At 36.6% G+C, this 18,636-nt stretch overlaps 1 protein-coding gene across 1 annotated transcript in view; it reads left to right on the top strand.

Moving 5' to 3' along the window:
• LOC106062279 (orexin receptor type 2-like) overlaps positions 1 to 10,352 on the top strand; it is a 127,758-nt gene extending 117,406 nt beyond the window's left edge. Inside the window, exon 8 of the mRNA XM_013220549.2 lies at positions 1,596 to 10,352. Within this exon, the coding sequence (XP_013076003.1) occupies positions 1,596 to 1,756 (161 nt within the window). The 3' untranslated portion in view covers positions 1,757 to 10,352. The remainder of the gene's footprint in view (positions 1 to 1,595) is intronic.
• Positions 10,353 to 18,636: the final 8,284 nt, after the last annotated feature.

The raw sequence follows: 18,636 nt of genomic DNA, 5'->3' as shown, positions 1-18,636 counted from the left end.
ACAAATAAACTGTTTTCGCTCAAGACAAGGTAAATCAAAGGTGGGGTGGTGGATGAGTGATAAAGTGCGTGACGAGGGGTCTCGCGTTCGAGTCCAGGTGAAGACGGGGATTTTGAATCTCGTGATTTTTCTAGGACGCTCTGAAGCCAAATATTTTCCAATTGCTTCCCGACTTATGTTGAGGAAATGTAGGCTGTTTGGGCATTGTGCTGGCAGCACGACACCCTCGTTAACAGTTGGCCATAAAAACAGATAACCTTTACATCATCTTCTCACATAGATCACAAGGTCTGAAAAGAGTACTTTTACTTTTTTGTTTACTTGTACTTTAAATAAAAGTTGTTTGTAATTTATCCAAGGAACTTTCCCTAAAGATGAACAACTCTATGTCTCTATCCAATCAAATAATAATGAAAAATAAATACTATCAGTTAGTTCCTGGGAACAGGTATCCATTGAATGTGAACTTTTGAACCCATCGTTCCTTGTTCCCATCAGATGTAATTGTAATGAAGTTAGTTTGAGACAGAATGAGAAGTATTTCTTTTATCCTCAGAACAAAAAGAGTGCACTGAACTAGATTACATACAAACCATCAGGAGGCCATCCTTTCATTTAGCTAATTAGTGGGGAAATAATGCACTCTGCCGTCTTTGCATACCTTTGAAAACTGAACTGTTGAACAGAGGAAGAGAGAGAAGGATAGAGAGAGAATGGGAGGGTGTGACGGTACAAAGTGGGAGAGGGAGTGAAAATAATAAGAAAGAGAAAAGAGGGAGTGATGGGCGGGTGGCGGGGGGGGGGACAAGGGGTACTTAAATAAGGAGGAGAGACGAAAAAAGCGAGAGGCAGAAAGAGTGAGAGTGGGAAGAATGAGGCTAGAAAGGAGGGATGGAGAGAGGAGAGAGAGCGTGAGAAGAGAAAGAATAAATACAGGGGGATGAAGAGAGAAATACAGGGAGGAGAGAGACAGAAAAACGAGATGGAGGAAGGGACAGATAGAAAGATACGGGGGTGAGAAAATGGAAGAGAGAGAGAGAGAGAGAGGTAGCGAAGAAAAAAAAGATAGAAAATGGAGGCACCTAATAAAATACTCAGACACAAAGATAAAGGCACTTTCCTTGTTCCATATGCTAGGACAAATTTGTACAAATGCTCCTTCTTCCCTGGTTCTATTAGAGCAGGGATGGGTTGCCTGAGCTAGCCAGGAAAATGTGGGGAAAAAAAAGAAAGAAGTTTAGAATATACACAAAAATAAATTGAAGTTGACAACTAAAAAATAACAATGACTTTGTACTACAAGTGAAAGAGCTAAGAAACGTGATTGTACACAGAGCTCAACAAATGTACACAACTTAACGTTCACGTTCTAAAGTACATTCGCCAATCTACACTTCCAATGTATTTGTCTGTACACCAGATACACCAAATAACTATGTATAGTTACACGCCATAGATTTAAAAAATCTCCAACAAAACTCGTCCTAAAATGTGCCTCTATTTTAACGCAGCTCAACTATTTCTATGTTTTCTATTTGTTATCAAATCTATCAATTAATTTTTTTTTTCCCCTTTCGCTTCCCTTACCTCTACAGCCAAGTTCAGGAAAGAGTTCAAGGCCGCCTGCTTCTGCTGTTTTTATGGTCTGCGGTCTCGGCCCTTTCGGGCCCGTAGAGATCATACCTTTACGATGACCTTCTCCAATAGCAACTACAGCAACTGCCACACCGAGGAGGTCACCATGGCCAGTATATGACGTCAGCGGAAATCGGACGCTGCGGGGAGGAAGAAGGTCAGAGCCCACGGCGTCAAGCCCAACCACCAGCACCCAGCCAATGTGTATGGCTGAACCATAGGAGGAAGGGCACATCTTGGACCAGTAGCTGATCTTCAGTAGAGAATTATCTATTTTTACCATGGGAATTTCCGTGGTTCTACGATTTGGAATTTCCCCAACTATGGGAATTCCCCAATGTCGACATACATAGTCCGTTCAGCAATATCTACTCTACAAATGTATGTGTGACTTGTGTGTCTATATCTCTGCTATTATTTCATCCTTTTTAATATGAAATGAAGGCCAACAGTGTAGTCGATCTGAATTGCGAATTCAAAAATTCGCACAAACTTTGAGAAGACAAAATTACCTTCAATGTTATTATTATGACCTAATGGTTGTAAAACTAAAAGAGGCAAAGAGACAAACTGAAAGAGGCACGGACTCGTAAAACTAAAAGAGGCAATGACTCGTTAAGTTCAAAGAGGCACGGACTCATAAAACTATATCTTAGTAAATTGTGCTAAAATAATTCTTTGGAAATAAAACAATAGTTTTGTATTTCACATGGAATTGTCCTAGGACCTAGATTAAAGTAATCTATGGCCATATTACAAGGTCTTCGGGGCTCTCAAAGATCTTCCTTCAGGGAACAGTACCATGAAAAAGAAGAAGACACAGACAAAGAAAGACAACATAAAGGAATGGACGGGCCTGCCGTTGAAAGAGGTTCTAACTAGGGCAAAGGACAGAGAGGAATGGAGGAAGACGGTCGACAAGTCTTACATGGTGCCCCAACGGTCCAACAGATTAAGGGACAGGTAGAGATAAAATAAATAGTAAATATAAGTTTGTGACTACAACATATATAGCTCCTCCTTCGTGATCGAAGATGACTGTAAAGTCCAATCCTCGCTTTAAAAAGCCGGCCGCAACAAACAAGTTTTTAGCACTACATTGTATCGTCCAGACCTTCTCAGAAAAAATTGTGAACTCACTTTCTTTTTTCTTGACGGAATAGTAAACTTTTGGTATCGTGTACAGAACTGGTATCGATATTGGATTAATCGTGACACACTGCTTACATGCTAGAACGTACTGCAGGAGTCTTGGTCTTGGCACGAAGCCTCAGAGTATTGAGAATGGCCAGTAAGAAACGAAGTAGCAAAGCTCGCAAATAAAATAAAAATCATCTTCCTAGATTCACAATTAAAGCCATTTTGTAATACTCTATTCTAATACTAAAACATTGCTTACAACACAATGTGATAATTGCAGTGATATTATTTCCATGAGATCGACTTCTTGTAATCTTAATCCAACATGTGGATGAACGTATTTTCAAGTACTATCAAGTTATATGGCTCTAAATGGACCAATCAAATTATGGGAGCTATCGAAAAAAGATATAAGACAACAAATAATTGGTCATTTGCTTGACCTATGATCAGGGTGGTCATCTTACATCATTAGGTTTGTTTACCATAGTGACGACCTTGTAACTTGACTTGTTTGTGCAAAAGTGAACTCTTTGCTCTATGATGCTAGTATTACTACGGTGTTGCCACTGCAGGTGGTCAGAGGAAACAGTCGCGCACATCTTATATGAGTGCCCCCCCCCCTTTTCCTATTGCAATAGCTTATGAGGGGGAAGATTTTGTCCCTAAACCTTCATGGACGCTACGTGGCGCTACGCCGTACATCAGATTCTTGACTCCAGTTGGAGTTGATCTATGGCATGATACTTTCCAAGAGTATTTGTTTTGTAATCACCATGGATACCAGCGTTGTTATTTGACTTTAACATTAATGAATATGGAAACAAAACAGTGTGCACAGTAACACGTTATTTCCAAGGCTCATGAGACCTAACTACAACTGCAGGGTCGGCCTTAGGCGATTGGAGGCCCTAGACAAAGTGAATTGGGTAGCCCCCATTGAAATAGTAAAACAAGATAAACAAAATATCAAAGCCGAAAAATACGCAATGAATTAAAACCCTTCCTGCATTATATCTTTATCAACAAATATAACACTGTTAAAAGAATGGGCTTCATGCACGATTCATGATCACTAGACCAGAAATAACGTTTCCACATTTCACCTGAAGGCAGAAACAATGGTCTTGTTATTATCTTCTAACATATGTAGTCTAACAGGTAGATCTAAACATTCGTGGATACACACTGAATCATAGAATACTTATTTCTTGGTTAGTAGAGTTTTGCTATGTTTGAGATTTGATCATTGTTTAAGCAATTTTTTTTCTCTTTAAAGCAAAAATATTTTAGTCCTATGTGAGACCCCCCCACCACCAATCTGAGGGCCTAGTTTGCCTATGCCTAAGGCCGGCCCTGTCAACTACAACAATATGTTGAGATCTTTACGTCACCTAATACTCATGCCCAATGACAGAGAAATGTCTCATCATAGAGCTCAGTGAATCAATTTAGCATGCAAATATTTTCACCGAGGCTACGTTTCGTTATAGCTGTTGTGTATTCTAGTCCATGTTTTTTAATGTTTACACACCCTAAACCTTACATCGGAATACAAACCTATTACAGAATGAGGGTAAATGTCTCGCTACGTTCGGTATGTTCCGGAGATATTCAAAAAAATGTCATTACATTGAGACTAGCGACTGTTATTATAAATAATTGAAGAGCCACCTACTGTGATGCTATTATATGTTCTTTTTATTTTCTTGAACTATGTGCAATAGTATTTATATTATGTATATTGTTATGGTTTACCATCGCATTTGGCATCATACCACCACCACAATATAGTCTACTGCTCATACGTGTACAGTCTCGAGACTTTGTGGTATGAGTCCAGGACTTTCTGTGATGAACTCATGTCGCTTGTGATGCAGGCTTAACTTATGACAACGTGACTCTGGGACTTAGTGTTATTCGTCACGCCAAGTGAGGACTTGCTTTCTTATGTAAATACCTCACCCTAGAGCTCATGTTTATGTATAGATTAGTCACGTGGTTATTCCTTTAGACGTCTGCTAAAAAAAAGAATTATAAATGAAGCTGAAACGCATTGATAACGGTCAAAACTTCAGGAATAAATTGAGCCCACATGTTTGAAACACACAAAAAACTCGGAATTTCCTGATTTTATTTTTTGCAAAAGTTTTGATAGTCTGACAAAATAAAAACAGAAATAAAGGATGGCTGTTTCATTAAACACATTTAAAAAAAAATCATTTTAGTTTGCAAATCTTATTAGTGAGCCTACACGAGAAAATGGAAAATCTTTTTTTTTTATGAATGAGCAAATAGAAAATAGTTTTAGCAAATGTGAAATAGAATTTTAATTTCTAAAACTTGGAAGAATTGAAGGCATTTTTGAGTAGATAGATGAACTTTTTAGAATAAAGGATGCTAGAAATCCCCTATACTGCATTGCTAAATATTAGTCTTCCAAACACATTGCGAAAAAAAAAAGCAAATTATAAAAAAAAATACTTTAAAAAAAACGAAGATTATCTAAGAGGAAGAACCGCACAATCACTTCCAAATATTTCAATGCTACAAGATTTAACTTCCTTTTCTAAATAAAATAAAATTAATTTATTACCATTATTTGATTAACTAATTGTAATTTTTTTATTGATTCAAGTATGGTCACCGACCAAGAATAATTGTGTGAAATTTCAACATTATCTGAGAATTGGAAATGGGAGAAAAAACGTGTCTAAAATATGTACCAGACCGAGAGAGTCAATGTAAGCTTTGTAAAGAAATGCATATTTCGAGATTGTTGGAGACTCTATAAAACAGTTTAAAGGTGTTTAAACTTTTAAATAGGCTTGTGATGCGGGGAATCCCAATTCAATTATTTTCTATTTTTTAGAGTATTTTAGATTTTAGACACTTTAGTGAAATCATTCTCCAATGGCTGCAAACGTGAAACGAAATTTCTTCGTTCACTAGATCTCTATTTTTTTCATTTTTTTAGACTTGCGCCTGTGCAATAAGGAAAGAAAAACCTAATAGAAAATTATTCTATGACATGGTCACGTGATCTGCACTGTTGATACCGACAAGATGGCGGAATAAAAACTTGCTAGAATTAGTAACAGTGCTACAATTAATTTTTTTGTTATGTCTTGCTGTTGAGGTTTGAGACCTACAAAGCAGCGGCATGTCACGTTATGTGTAATAGGATCCACTTGAATAGTACCACTCGTTTGACCATATAGCAGATGAACCATTAGATACTATACTTGTGGTTGCATTGCAGGGTTTACGTTTCAGGTTTAGTTAAAATTTAAACGAAAATTTCTTAAGCTTCAAAATGAATTCTCAGAGACTAAAATAAAACTGAAACATTTGGCTAACGCAATTATCTCATATAATTCATTACACATTATTCATACACACGTTCCCCAATTTTTTTTTTTATGCATTTATTGGGTTATCTTTTCATTATTACCGATACACACATCCCGCTCACTTCCCACAGTTCAACCCGTTACTAGCTGTTTGCTTTTTTTTTTTTTTTTTACCATGGTAACCCATTGTTAATGACTTTTTAACTTTATTAATAGACTTAGTAATTAGTATTAAAAAATGTGATATTTTCAATGGCTATAAAAATGTGATATATTTAGTGGCCATGCACAATAATCAGCTTTAACGACTCTGGGTAGTTCTGTTCTTGTATTTGCAATCTTCAATACTTGTCAAGGACGTGGATGACCTCACAAATGATTTTAATGTGTTTTTTTTTCTAATTCATGTACATGTGCTATTGTGTGTGTGTGTTTATGTATATATATCTTCGTCTTATTTCCTAGTTGAAGTCCATCCCAATCGACTTTTTAGTAGGTTGTAAAAAAAAAACAACTCTTCGAACAGAAATCTTAGCTTTCTATTCTTTTAGTTCTATCATTGTATAATGTTCAATTGACCATTTATTTACCTATATTTTTCCAACTATCACTCAATGAGCAAATACACTCCTGCTAATGAAAAAAAACAATTCAAGCAATCATATGAATATGAAAAAAATATATAATCCACCAATCAATCAATATTAATCAACCACTCACACATTATATTGAAAGCATTTTTAAGTAAATAGAAAACCTTTTAAGTACCTAGGATTAATAAATCAATCAAATAATTATGTCTTACAAAGTATCAATCAATCATTCAATCAATTGTTATGTTTATAGAAAGAATCACTCAATCAATTAATCAATATTTGTGAATGAATCAATCAATAATGATAATCTTTAAGAATGTATCAATTTATCAATATTCTGTTTTTAGAAGAATAAACAATCAACCAGTCAATCGTTATATTTTCAAAAGTATTAATCAGTCGACACATATAGACCTTCAATCAATGACTTATTCTAATCTATCATTCTATCAGTCAATCCTTATGTCATCTCATAGCCTTAGAACTGACCTAATCAACACAACACTTTTTAGAAGCGGGACAAAATATAGATAGATAGATAGATAGATAGATAGATAGATAGATAGATAGATAGATAGATAGATAGATAGATAGATAGATAAATAGATAGATAGATAGATAGATAGAGAAATAGAGAAATAGATAAAGATATAGATATTTGCCCATCACTGGACCAAGTCAATTGTGTACATGTAGTTGACTATTTCCATTCACTGATGACCGTATTTCTAACAGAACAACAAGCATTTTTTATTTCAAATTCAAGGGTCAATACTCAAGTGACCACATTTATGCGAACTCCTTATATGTCTTTTAAAGACCCAACCCTTGCGTGTAGAGTCAGTGGCACTTACAGTTTGGATAGATCACTGACAGCTTACCGTCTGCCCATTTCAGACAGGAAATGGAGAGTTAATGTAAGGGGAGAGTACGTTGGTGACTTGAAAGTCATCTTCCTTGTTCCGCCATATAATTTTTGCATTCGCCATTTTTACTGCTTTAGAATATTAGACTCGATTGTTGCTAGAATTTGTGAGTGGAAATTTACATTTTACCAAAACAAAAACAAGACTATTATAACAATCTAAACATTAACCGTTAATTATTTTTAGGGCTCCAATATACTAATACTATGGCGAATATCTTTTGAGTCCGAGGATAAAGGAAAAATACATGTACTTCACGTGCTTAGGTAGACCCAGTTTGACCTAGATATTTTGACACTATAGACGCAGAGAAAGCCATTGTCTGCACTGAGTTTAGTTAAGTTCATTTTTAGTTTCGTCTGCCCATTACATAAATTTTAAGAAAACAAAAAGTATAACTATGTTTGAATTTAATATCCCCATTGTCTTTCTATCCTTTACAAAACTATTCTAGCACTCACCCTACCCAGCATTCCACCACCTAGTATCTTTTTTTTTGTTGTAGAGCAAATTCGGTTTAACATTTATTTAAAAAAAAACATTTCAAGAACAGAAAGTTTTTCAACAAGATTACAAAGACAGTTGGTGTGAAACACAAACTCAAAATCGGCCCCCCTAAGTGGTCTACCCAGGCAGGTAAAAAGGCAGTTTTCAATATTTTCGGAATGAATATCAGAGTGAAATTATATCCAAGGCAAATGCCAGTGATGATGTTCTACGATCTACATTCGAAACTCTCCGTTAGATAAGATCTACAGTCTCTACACAGTTCTTTACAGAAGTCTATTACTTTTACGTAATGTATGGCATTTAGTTCTCTTACGATGGCCCTTGACTGGCTCTAAGGATAAGAAATCAAGAGTTTTGTGTTGTTATTGTTTTTTTTCTGGTAATTTGCTTTTTTTTTCTATCTTTAACATCTCGACTAAGAATTAGCAACAATTTTAAGAAAATCCTAACACAGGCTTTATATATATATATATATATATATATATATATATATATGAGACATTGATAAATAAATAATGAATTAATTTACTGCATAAAAATTTCTAGAAATACACACATACAAACACACATATACTCATACATATGCACAAACGCATAGCTACACAGTATATTTTGAGCTTCACATTTTCCATTCGCGATTTTACAAAGATGTCTGGTCACATTCTTTTTAAAAAAAATAATGGCATTATTCGCAGTGGCGTAGCTAGCGTGGAGGGGGACTATTTGAAAATCCCCCTGGCCCCCACTTGAGGCCAAATGAGTGTTTTTTACATTGAATATTACATTTTACGCAAAATGCAGGGCCCCCATAGAGGTCTACCCCCCCCCCACGGGCCCACAAATGATGGCAAATTCTTAGCTACGCCCCTGATTATTCACAACACTGTTTTAAGGAGCCAAAAGCAACTTTACATGTTTTTTGTTGTTGTTTTTTTTACCGACAAAACTTTAAATTTCACAGTGTTAAGGTTAAATATTACAAAGGGGTGTCCACTTAGAGTGCACTTTCATTCTATGACAGTAGCTCCTCATTTACGACTTTGCTTGAACCCTAAAAATTGTCTTTTTTTTTTTTTTTGGGGGGGGGGGTTACTAAAATATGCATATCAAATATTTTTTTTAAAACGAAGGACAATGAAATTAATTATAAAATTTTAAAAATACTACCTTTCTTTTATACTATGGCATGCTTTTAGATATTAGTATTTTTTTAAACAAGTGACGTTTTATTAAAGCTTTCAAAAAAGTGTAGGGGCCGCCACCAAAATTCTGCCCTGGGACTTCCACATACATAAAGCCGGCACTGTCAGGAAGCTATGGGCTGGCGAAGTTATGGCGAGTGTCTTTGTTTTAGGCTTTAAGTTTCGCCTCTAAGTTGCACCCCTTTGTGCAAAGTGAAATGGTGCATCGCGGCGTGAATGCTTTCGATAGCTCTGAGAACGCAAGGAAGGACTCGGTTATTGTCTGCTAGCATTGATTCTTGTTGTTAATGTTGTTAACTCGAGTGTGAAGTTTAATTCTGAAATTATAGACGCCAAACCCGAATAATGCACTATTCTAGCATTATTAAGAATAACTTTTGGATCTGTTATACTCGATTCTGTAAATTTTGCTTCAAGGTGTAATTAGTGTAGCCATAAAATACTCGCCATTTAGATCTATTATTAGTAAAGGTAACAAGATACCTGGAATTCGCTGTATATCATGCAGTTTTATTCGTGGCAACAAAGTTGAAAATGTAAAACTTACTTTAAAAAAAACAACTTTGATCTCTGTGGGAAAAAATATTTTTAAAATGTCAACAAAGTCAACGTACTGATAGACCTAGATCTAGGTTTAGTTTTTGTTATTAATTTAATCCATAAATGTTGAAAAAAAAAATCACCCTTTGACACTATTTGTCAATCAAATTAAATCCAATATATTAATTTATGTATTTACAACTAAATTTCGGACACCCAGGTGGGGGCCCGGCGGGATCTTAATATTCTCCCCCCTCCCCTCCCCCCTTAGGTACGTCACTGTTAGAAAGGACTCAATTAGTTCTCTTTCTGTCTTTTTATTTATCCAACTAAGGAATCAATCCGATGACATTCGGCGTAGAGTTAATCTAGTACTAACTATGTTAGAATGTTTTGTTTTCTTGTGTGTATGCATATTTCAACCATGAACTCAATAAAATGAAAAACTAACTAATGACATTGTTGATTAGTTTTAAATCGAAGCAAATGTCATCAAAGTGTTCAGGAAGACATTTTAGTTTGTTGTTTTATTGACTACATTGTTCCCTTGCAGGTATTTGTTCAGTTTTGTTTAGATTTAAGCAGGTTTATGTTGCGAAAACATTTTTTTTCTATTCAAAAGGAGAACCAATGAACATGAAGATTCAACGTAATTTATTCACAGGACCCCTGCGATAAGTCTTAATGATGATCACAACCTAGGCTCTCTTTTAAATCTGTGTAGAGATGACCCATAGTCACAGCGAAACCATAGTCTTTCGAGACATAAGGAGCCATATATTAGACCTCTATTTGATTTTCCTTTCTACTTTATCCAGTTCGAGAACTAACAAACATACATACACACACACACACACACACACACACACATATATATATATATATCTGTGTGTCGTCCCCTACACCCGTAATGTCCAGCCATGAGGGTTAAGTATAATAATATCCGTCATTGTTGTCCACCTATAATGAGCCCTACAATACCAGCTCACAACTTGATAAGCTCACAACTTGATAAGCTCACAACTTGATAAGCTCACAACTTGATAAGCTCACAACTTGATAAGCTCACAATTTCACCAGGTCACAACTTCACCAGTTCATAAGCTTACTATTTCAGAAGTACAGAAGTTCTTACCGATGACTACACCTACCAACTTGTCGTCTGCAAAAGTCATTCCATTTAGGTCACGTAGAGTCATTACTCACTCACCACAAACTGGTTAAAAGTCTGCTTTCACCAACACCAAACAACTTGCCAATGAGTTTAGTCACTGATGGGTAGATTCAGTGTCTGTTAGTTATCCATGTCTTCAAGATTTTCTTAGGTACGATATAAAGAAAAAGGGGGGTAAATTCTTTCATCACTAAATTCATTTCACTAGTTCTATAGTTTTCTCTAACTGGTTATGTTATAGATAGATGGATGGACGGACGGACAAACGGACGGACGGACAGACAGACAGACACACAGACAGACGGACGGATAGATAGATAGATAGATAGATAGATAGATAGATAGATAGATAGATAGATAGATAGACAGACAGACAGAGAGAAAGGCTTACCAGAAAAGAAAGACGTTTATAAAAGTAAATTGATCCATTCTTTTGGATTGTATAATAAGTAAATGCACTCCTTTTAAGACAGGACGACGCAAATTCCTTTGAAATCGAATACACTCTTTAAAAAATATGTAAATAAATACCAACTTACAATGTGATTCTAATGGCATATACCTGTTAACCGACATACAAGATAATGGACGTAAATAAGACTATTTTAATTCATCGATTCCGAGTATTACAAAAAAAAACTTTCTTTGAAAGTTTGATAGACGATTTGGAAAAAAGAAAAAAATGGAGGGGAGGGGGGGGGAGAGAGAGAGGACTTTGGCAGACGGCCTAAACAGCACATCAAAGAAGCTAACAGACAAAAACATCACAGCCATAAATAATGGCGCAGGGTGAATGTGAACTTGGTGGAAGGGGAGAGGGGAGGGGGGTCAAAACTTCATCTGATCGAATTTCAAATGTACTGCGTGCTAGACGAACACAAAGCCTCGTATTGAAAGATCAAGAAATGTCGACAAGTTTGGAGGCTTAATAGAGATAGAACAACAAACACTTGATGTGATTATATATATATATATAGAGAGAGAGATTTTCAAGGTGGGTTTTACTGGTTTAGCTAAGGGAGGATATAATTAATCGGGTTGTCCCCACCTCAGCAGACTATTGTCTTAGTAAACTACGGCACCAAGCGTAGAGTACATGTAAAACAAAGTTTGAAAAAATGGTCAACGATAGCGTCACAATAGAACATTTAATATTGAAATAGGATTGTTAATATACCGTACAAATCACTTTACAAACGTGACTGGGCATTTCATATAGTAAGAATGCCCAAGACCTGGTTCAATCACGGCCCAACGTCTGACCTAGCACCTAATGCGCAGCAGCCCGTTACAACGAGGAAACAGTGGACACAGAAAGAACCCACGGCCAGCACTCATCTTCTTCACAAGAGGAAGTACAGGAGACTAAGGCGTGACGTATTACACTCACAAGATTCTTGACAATACGTCGCGCAAAACAGAAAACTAGGTCATATACCAAAATTAGCTATTGAAAAAAAATACTTTAAAAAAATAAAGCTTATTTAAGGGAATGAAATACTAATTGCTGCCATTTACTGAAAATTACAGGATTTAGCTCCGTTAATTCAGTCCATATTCAATCCTTATATACATCCACATCTCTTATTAAGTAGTATTTATTCCCCTTATTTCGATATCAAACAAAATAATCAATCACCAACTATTAATTAATTGTTGGTTTTATTTTTGTTGTTGTTGTTGTTGATTCGTGTTAGGGGTATACAAAGTTTTAAATTGATCTGAGAATGAAAAATGGAATTTTAAAAAAAACGTGTTCAAACTTTTTGACAGACAGACAGACAGAGTGAGCTGATATAAGCTTTGTAAAAAGCACAATTATGAAAAAAAAAACATTTACGCTTACGCGACAGGTTTTACCTAGCTCATTGTTGTACGAAGTCTCGTTGAAACCTAATTTCACTTCTTTGTGTTTACGTAAGTCCATCAAAGTTTTGTTCATTAAGATTTTAATTGTTTCCACTGAGATGTATTGTGGGATATGTTTATCAGTTTATCTATCAAAAGGGGAACGGGGCGGAGACTTGAGCACGAAACCTGACTCGAGCAGAGTTGTGTTTGGTAATCAACTAAAGACAACACAGAAAATCTTCCCCCAGAAACCCCACCCCCACTGGTCCGCCCACAAAAGAGATTAGGCCATAGTGCACTGAGCCAAATATATAAATACTTTGAAAAAAACAACAACAAGAACTCCACATTTATAACTGTATCTCTTAATATTGTAGACTCTATTTCCCTTTTCTATTTGAAAAAACCTATTCATTATCAACAATGTTTTTTTTTAGGTAAAATAATGAACAACTTTTAAGAGTCTCGTCCAACTAAGAATTTATCATACTTTTAATGAAGTCATTTTAAACCAAACGTTATTCTGTCATGCTTCATAAAATATATTGTTAGCCTTTTTTTTTTAAAGTTTACAATGTATCGCAAGGTCTGAAAGGGGAGTACGTTACTACTTTACTTTTTACTTATTTTCTTAACGTTCCCTTTTCATGTTTTTGTCCTGTTTTCTTCTGCCCTGGTAAACCTATTCCTTGCAACCAAGCAGACATCAGATATTGTCAGGTGGGTTTAGTCGCTTAAGTAGGGTATGATATGATGGTCCCGTATCCCCAGCCTGAACAGAATAACACGAAAACCTAAAAGGGATGGCATGTAACATACGAACATCGAATAACAGTTCTCCAACTGAACAGTTAGTGAATAACAACAGTTGTCAACATGAACAATAGTTAATAATAATTAATTATAAGTTATCAACATATTTACATATACATCACTATCATTGAAGTCATCATTGAATTAATAATTAGTCTAATATCACGCCAATAAGTTTCCATAACACACCTTCACGCTCACACTCCATCTCGGCGCCCAACGTAACCTCAACTCTCTACACCTCAACAACAATAGTTACGGCACAACTCCAGGGGCGGGGGGTAAACACACACACACACACATACAATATTCTAGGCAACAAAACGCACTCGAAAGAAACTACTTCCTATACGCTAAAACACCAATATTAAATGTAACGAAAACTTCACGCGCGCACGACAGCTATTAGATGATGAAAGCAGCTATCCTAACCAGACAACACGTGTTCAGGTGTCTTACTACGACTCGAAGCTGGTCAGAAAGTTTACACACCAAACTTTATAAAATAGACTGCGGGTTTTCTGATCTCAAGAGTGGCTGAGTGGTTAAGCGCTTGGCTCCCGAAGCTGTGGTCCTGGGTTCGAATCTCGGTAAAGATTGGGATTTCAAATTTCGGGATTTTTGGGACGCCCCTGTGTCCACCCAACTCTTACGGGTACCTGAATTTAGTTGGGGAAAGTAAAGGCGGTTGGTCGTTGTGCTGGCCATATAACTCGTTAACTGTTGGCCATAGAAACAGATGACCTAAACATAATCTGCCCCGTAGACCGCAGGGTCTGAAAGGAGGAACTTTACTACTTTCTGATCTAGAGAATCGAACTTTAAGAAAAGGTGTCAAAGAAATCCCATTTAGTCTATATTTAACACCACAAACATCACCTAAATATTATATTCTAAGGGAAGCTATTGCAGGTAAATCGTGAATCATAATGAAAATGTTAGTTAATCTCCCTTATAATAGTATACTATACATAGAGTCTACTCCAGTGTCCCAAGTTTATGGGAATATCTATAGAGTGAGTTCAAGGTGTCTGCGGTTTCAGTTGTCACTACGTCAGCTGATATTATTATTATTATTATTATTATTAAAAAATTAACGGTTTTTGTTTTCAGCTTTGAATTTGAAATTGCTAAACAACTTTTATTCTAGATTCTACAACAGCCAATAACATTTCTTAATGCTGGTCTAACTTCTAAACTACAATTTGAAAGATTAAAACAAGTCGACAAAAATAAATACTTTCTTAAAAAACAAAGCTTACATTGACTGCAATGCATCGATTATTTCCAATCAATCAAGTAATTCATTGTTTAAATAGATCTAGACTATGTGTTGTCATCGACGAGGAATAATTGTGGAAATTTTCAACTTGATTCGAGAATGGGGGAGTAGGAAAAATTACGTGTTCGAGATTCCACCCCGATATTGTTGATATCAGCTTTGTACACATTTCTTCTTTTCCCAAAATATATTGTTCACAAAAATTATAATGAGAGTTAACTATACAATTCTTTGCAAGAGGACAGATGTCTCCAGTTTCTTGAATCTGGAACTGCTACACAGGGCCGGATTTAAGTATGCGGAGACCCCGGGACAGAATTTTTTGGAGACCCCAACACTTTTTTTCGAAAGCTTTAACAAACATCCACTTTTAACACTGATTAATAATCATACTGTCATCTATTAACCAGCCCAGAAGAAAGATTAAATTTGATTTTTTTCTTCGTTTAAAAAAAAATTATTCAATATGCATAGTAACAAACAAGGTTACAAAGGCAGTTTGTGTGGAAACACAAACTCAAAATCGCCCCCCCCAATGGTCCACGCAGGCAGGTAAAAAGGCAGGTTTCAATATTTTCAGAAAGAATATCAGAATGAAATTATATCAAAGGCAAATGACAGAGAAGAATGGAGAAAGAAGGTTGACAAGATCTTGTGTGGTGCCCCAACGATCCAGCAGACCATGGGATAGGTGAAAGTGAATGTGAAGCTAGATGTGACCCTGACCTAACTGGTGTCATATAATGATTATCTAATTGATCTAATAGTTTTGTAAAGGGTCAATCTCAATCTCTTATTAAAAGTCTCCAAAAACCAAAAAAAAAACAAAGAATATTTCGGTGGAGGGTGCACTGTGCAATCCTACAATGCGTGTCACACGATAAATTGCTTATTAATTGTTGTTTTAAATTATGTTCCACTTATATGCATATTTAATAGATTTTTTCTCTTTAACAAAAGTAAACTTTTTTTTGTAAATGTAATAGTTATTATGACAGAACTTATTTAACTTAGCAATAAATCTGTAAAAAAAAAATGACAAAAAATCTAAACCATTTGCATAAATATGTTGAAAATATGGTAAATAGTCATCTCCCCTACTAAATAGCCTCCCGTGCTTTTACTATTAATAGTGAATAGTTGTTAAAATGATGTATTTTTATGAAAAAACTTCTTGAGTTGATTTTAAAAATTAAATTTTTCAATTTTCCGATTTTCTGTATCTTTTCTAGTTTACGAGATTTAAACGGGACGGACGGACAAACATACCACACAAAACTAATAGCGTCTTTTTCCCTTTCGAGGGCCGCTAAAAATGTGAAGTTTCAGGGTTTACGCAATGTATTAAATCAGGAGCTGTATTACGAGATAACTATAAGCGGACACTTTTCAACCACGACAGTGTTGCCAACTGTAAAAATAATGTGTACATAGAAAAGTAAAGTTACTGACCATCGAAATATGGATTTTTTTTCTTTATTGTGAGGGCCTTTTTCTTATGGAGGCTCCTCTGCTTTAGCCCCGCCCACCGTCCATTAAATCCGAACCTGCTGCCATAAATCATGTTTTACTCCAGTGATATGATTCACAGGAGCTATTACATTACACATATCGCATGTCACCCAAACCATAATGCACCTATATTCATAAATACAAACATTGCTTACTATCTGCAAGAATCTAGCTCCCCTTGAGGGACGCTGAGGAAGATGCAAAGAATCGAACACTTCATATTCATATTTTCCAGCCACTGAAGAATACGAAAACCAGTGACTGGAAATGGATCCACTATTAAAGACATTTTATTGACTCAGATACCACTCTATAGCAAACGCGCGTGTAGGGTAATAGGGAAAAAATGAAAGAAAGAAACGAGATGTGTCTCGATACACGAATGCGGCTGAACTTTTGATCAGGAGGAGAAGAAAACTTTGCTTGTTGGTACCATCACAGCACTCGCCCACTTTGCTTGCTGGTACCATCACAGCACTCGCCAACTTTGCTTGCTGGTACCATCACAGCACTCGCCCACTTTGCTTGTTAGTACCATCACAGCACTTCCCCAATTTGCTTGTTGGTACCATCACATCACTTCCCCACTTTGTTTGTTGGTACCATCACAGCACTTCCCCGCTTTGCTTGTTGGTACCATCACATCACTTCCCCACTTTGTTTGTTGGTACCATCACAGCACTTCCCCACTTTGCTTGTTGGTACCATCACAGCACTTCCCCACTTAGCTTGTTGGTACCATCACAGCACTTCCCCACTTTGCTTGTTGGTACCATCACAGCACTTCCCCACTTTGTTTGTTGGTACCATCACAGCACTTCCCCACTTTGTTTGTTGGTACCATCACAACACTTCCCCACTTTGCTTGTTAGTACCATCACAGCACTTCCCCCACTTTGCTTGTTAGTACCATCACAGCACTTCCCCACTTTGCTTGTTAGTACCATCACAGCACTCGCCCACTTTGCTTGTTGGTACCATCACAGCTCTCCCCCACTTTGCTTCTTGGTACAATCACAGCACTCGCTCACTTTGCTTGTTGGTATCAGCACAGCACTTCCTCACTTTGCTTGCTGGTACCATCACAACACTCGCCCACTTTGCTTGTTGGTACCATCACAGCTCTCCCCCACTTTGCTTGTTTGTACCATCACAGCTCTCCCCCACTTTGCTTGTTTGTACCATCACAGCTCTCCCCCACTTTGCTTGTTTGTACCATCACAGCTCTCCCCCACTTTGCTTGTTTGTACCATCACAGCTCTCCCCCACTTTGCTTGTTTGTACCATCACAGCTCTCCCCCACTTTGCTTGTTTGTACCATCACAGCTCTCCCCCACTTTGCTTGTTTGTACCATCACAGCTCTCCCCCACTTTGCTTGTTTTTACCATCACAGCTCTCCCCCACTTTGCTTGTTTGTACCATCACAGCTCTCCCCCACTTTGCTTGCTTGTACCATCACAGCTCTCCCCCACCATACTCATCAAGGTATAAATATTGAAGGATGGTTTCTAGATTTGAACATCAAAATGTGAACAATTGTTCATAAGCCGCAATTGTGTACCGATGCAGACCACAGACGTAATATTTGCCTCGTCTATTCATTAACGAAATATAGAAATAGAAATCTCACATTGTGTTCAAAGGGACTAAAATAAGTTCCATGAATTCCTCCTATATGAAGTTGATGGTGAACTGCATTTCTCTGAATATACAATATCTTTGAATTTCTTATAATTCTTAGATATTGCAAGTTTTCCAGTGAGCATGCAATGCACAATCAATTTCTTTTATCTCTGTCGCCTGCGCAAACTGTACATGAACGTCTAATCATTTATTGAACTCTTTACTAAATACAAAGAAACATTAGAGTCGAGTGCGGGAATACCCGATGAAAGCGGGTTCAAGTAGTCTAATTATTTTTAAGATGTTTATATTTTGAAATATTATAACGGTAAAAGTGAGAGAGAAATAAAGGGGAAAGAAATAGAGGGGGAGAAAGAAATAGAGGGAGAGAGAAAAAGAAGGGGGGGGGGAAGAAATAGAGGGAGAGAGAGAAATAGAGGGAGAGAGAGAAATAGAGGGAGAGAGAGAAATAGAGGGA

Source organism: Biomphalaria glabrata, chromosome 5, assembly GCF_947242115.1.
Source record: "Biomphalaria glabrata chromosome 5, xgBioGlab47.1, whole genome shotgun sequence".
NCBI classification, from domain to species: domain Eukaryota; kingdom Metazoa; phylum Mollusca; class Gastropoda; family Planorbidae; genus Biomphalaria; species Biomphalaria glabrata.
Note: the sequence above shows the minus strand (reverse complement) of the source record. Positions and strands in the feature narration are given on the sequence as shown.